Raw genomic sequence first — 2,071 nt, 5'->3', positions numbered from 1 at the left:
TCTATATACTCCCAGCATCACTGATTTCAAGCTACCAGCTTGATGTCACTAATTTCATTGTTGAGGAAAGATATGCACAATCCGTTCTCAGGAGCTGGTAGAACTGGCTCCAGAATGCCATGGATGAGTCACACATACTGAGAAAACCGATAATAGCAAGTAAGTGCTGAGGCATTTCTGGAAAGATCAGAGCCTGTGTCAGCCCCTTTCAAAGTTCCCATCTTTTTGGAGACCTATGATCTCCAGGGTGCTCTTGGAAATTGGTAGACCTTATCTTGGCATTCTTTTCCTATGGTTGCCATCTTTTCAAACCAGATGAAGTTACTGGTGGTTCTTGTTCCTGACAGCAGCCCTAGATATCTGACTTCATGTGAAAGATGGCCAATGCGGAAGTGAGTGTCCCTGTGGGGGATGTGGTTGTGGTACCCACCGAAGGAAATGAGGGGGAGAACCCCGAAGACACTAAAACCCAAGTGATCTTGCAGTTACAGCCTGTGCAGCAAGGGTAAGTGACTAGAGACTTAGATATTCTGAAATATTGTAGGAGATATAAAGGATGAGGAAATTATAAGTTTCTGGTTGCTTAGCATGGTAGAACATTTAACATCAATCAGAGCTGGCTAAGTTTTCACCTTTTTAATGTATAATGTGCTATATTCATCATTTTAATACTTATTACAACAGTTACTTGTTTCCTGGTGTCTCTTGCTCTTCTCTACTGTGAACTTCTTGGGGGTAAGTTACATTGTTCCCTCATCTTATTTGTCTACAGGGTCTCCTACATGTTTACCAAAGATGGTGTTGTTAGAGTCAGAGGAGATCAGGCAAGGCATCTTCAGAAGTGTTCATACCAAGGTCTCTGAACCCTTGCAGATGGGCACAGTATCAAGCTTAGTCTATCAAAAAATACATATCAACGACTTACTTAGTATATTAGGAAGGTGTTAGAAGAAATATAGCACATGATTCCCACCATCCTGGCACTTGCAGTCTGTTGTGAAAGCCAAAAATATATACAGTATATGTAAATAAAGAGATAATTTACATGGCAAAATCTAAGAAGTGCTGAGTGGCATGGTTAGGAAGTGGTTTAGAGTTCAGAAGATCACTATGAATTTGAAATAAAAGATTTTAAAAGGGGTCTTAAAGGATAAGTAAGAATTAGATCTACAGAGTAAAGGTGGGGGTGGTAGGTCTATCTTGGGAATTATATAAGATTCTTCATAGGATTGGCAGTATTCCTGGTTGTGCAGGCACTGAGGGAGCAAAACACAAGCTTGAACCTAGCAAAGGAAGTCACAGAAGGCCTTCCCAAGGAAGTGATGGTTTCAATAAGCTGGCATAATTCAGTCCCAATCTAAGTAATGTACCCTGATTTAACCATTTCTGGAGAAAGAGAGGCCAGAACTTCTCTCATTCTAATTATGGTAAAGCAATAATTATGTAGAAGTACTCCAGCAAAGGAAACATATGCATTATTATCATTAAATGTCCCAAATACCTGGGACATTTCTACATGGTCTTTTGGAAGGCTAGGTTGTCCACTGTGTGCATGATCAGACTGGTCCAGCCTCCAGGTTTCTCTAGAGGAAGATGCATTTTCCCACACAGTAAGTGCAGGTTCAGTGGTATCTAGGAGCTGCCAGGGACATCTTGGGTAGGACAATACAGTGATTTAAATTTTTGTTCTTGCTGGGTGCAGTGGCTCACGCCTATAATCTCAACACTTTAGGAGGCAGAGGTGACAGGATTGCCTGAGTCCAGGGGTTCGAGATGAGCATGAAAAACTTGGCAAGACCTCATCTCTACAATAAATTAAAAACCTTGCCAGGTATGGTGGCACATGCCTATAATTTAAGCTACTTGGAAGGCTAAAGCGGAAGGGTCACCTGAGCCTAGCAAGTCGAGGCTGTGAGTGTGCTGCTGCACTTCAGCCTGGGTGACAGACTCCAACTAAAAAAAAAAATTTTTTTTGTTCTTTTAAAAAAATCATTACTAGTTTAGAGTGATTTAAATTTTTTTTTTTTTTTTTGAGTTGGAGTCTCACTCTGTCATCCAGACTGGAGTGCAG

The 2,071-nt window shown here is 41.0% G+C and overlaps 1 protein-coding gene across 1 annotated transcript in view; it reads left to right on the top strand.

Moving 5' to 3' along the window:
• Positions 1 to 289: 289 nt before the first annotated feature.
• Positions 290 to 2,071, top strand: part of GMEB1 (glucocorticoid modulatory element binding protein 1) — a gene marked incomplete at its 3' end in the record, with an annotated part of 30,729 nt that continues 28,947 nt past the window's right edge. The window contains exon 1 of the mRNA XM_008066802.1: positions 290 to 505. Within this exon, the coding sequence (XP_008064993.1) occupies positions 378 to 505 (128 nt within the window). The remainder of the gene's footprint in view (positions 506 to 2,071) is intronic.

This window comes from Carlito syrichta, unplaced genomic scaffold, assembly GCF_000164805.1.
Source record: "Carlito syrichta isolate Samal-C Ts95f unplaced genomic scaffold, Tarsius_syrichta-2.0.1 Scaffold309113, whole genome shotgun sequence".
Taxonomy (NCBI): Eukaryota; Metazoa; Chordata; class Mammalia; order Primates; family Tarsiidae; genus Carlito; species Carlito syrichta.
The sequence above is the reverse complement of the archived record's forward strand: the minus strand, read 5'-3'. Positions and strand labels throughout refer to the sequence as shown.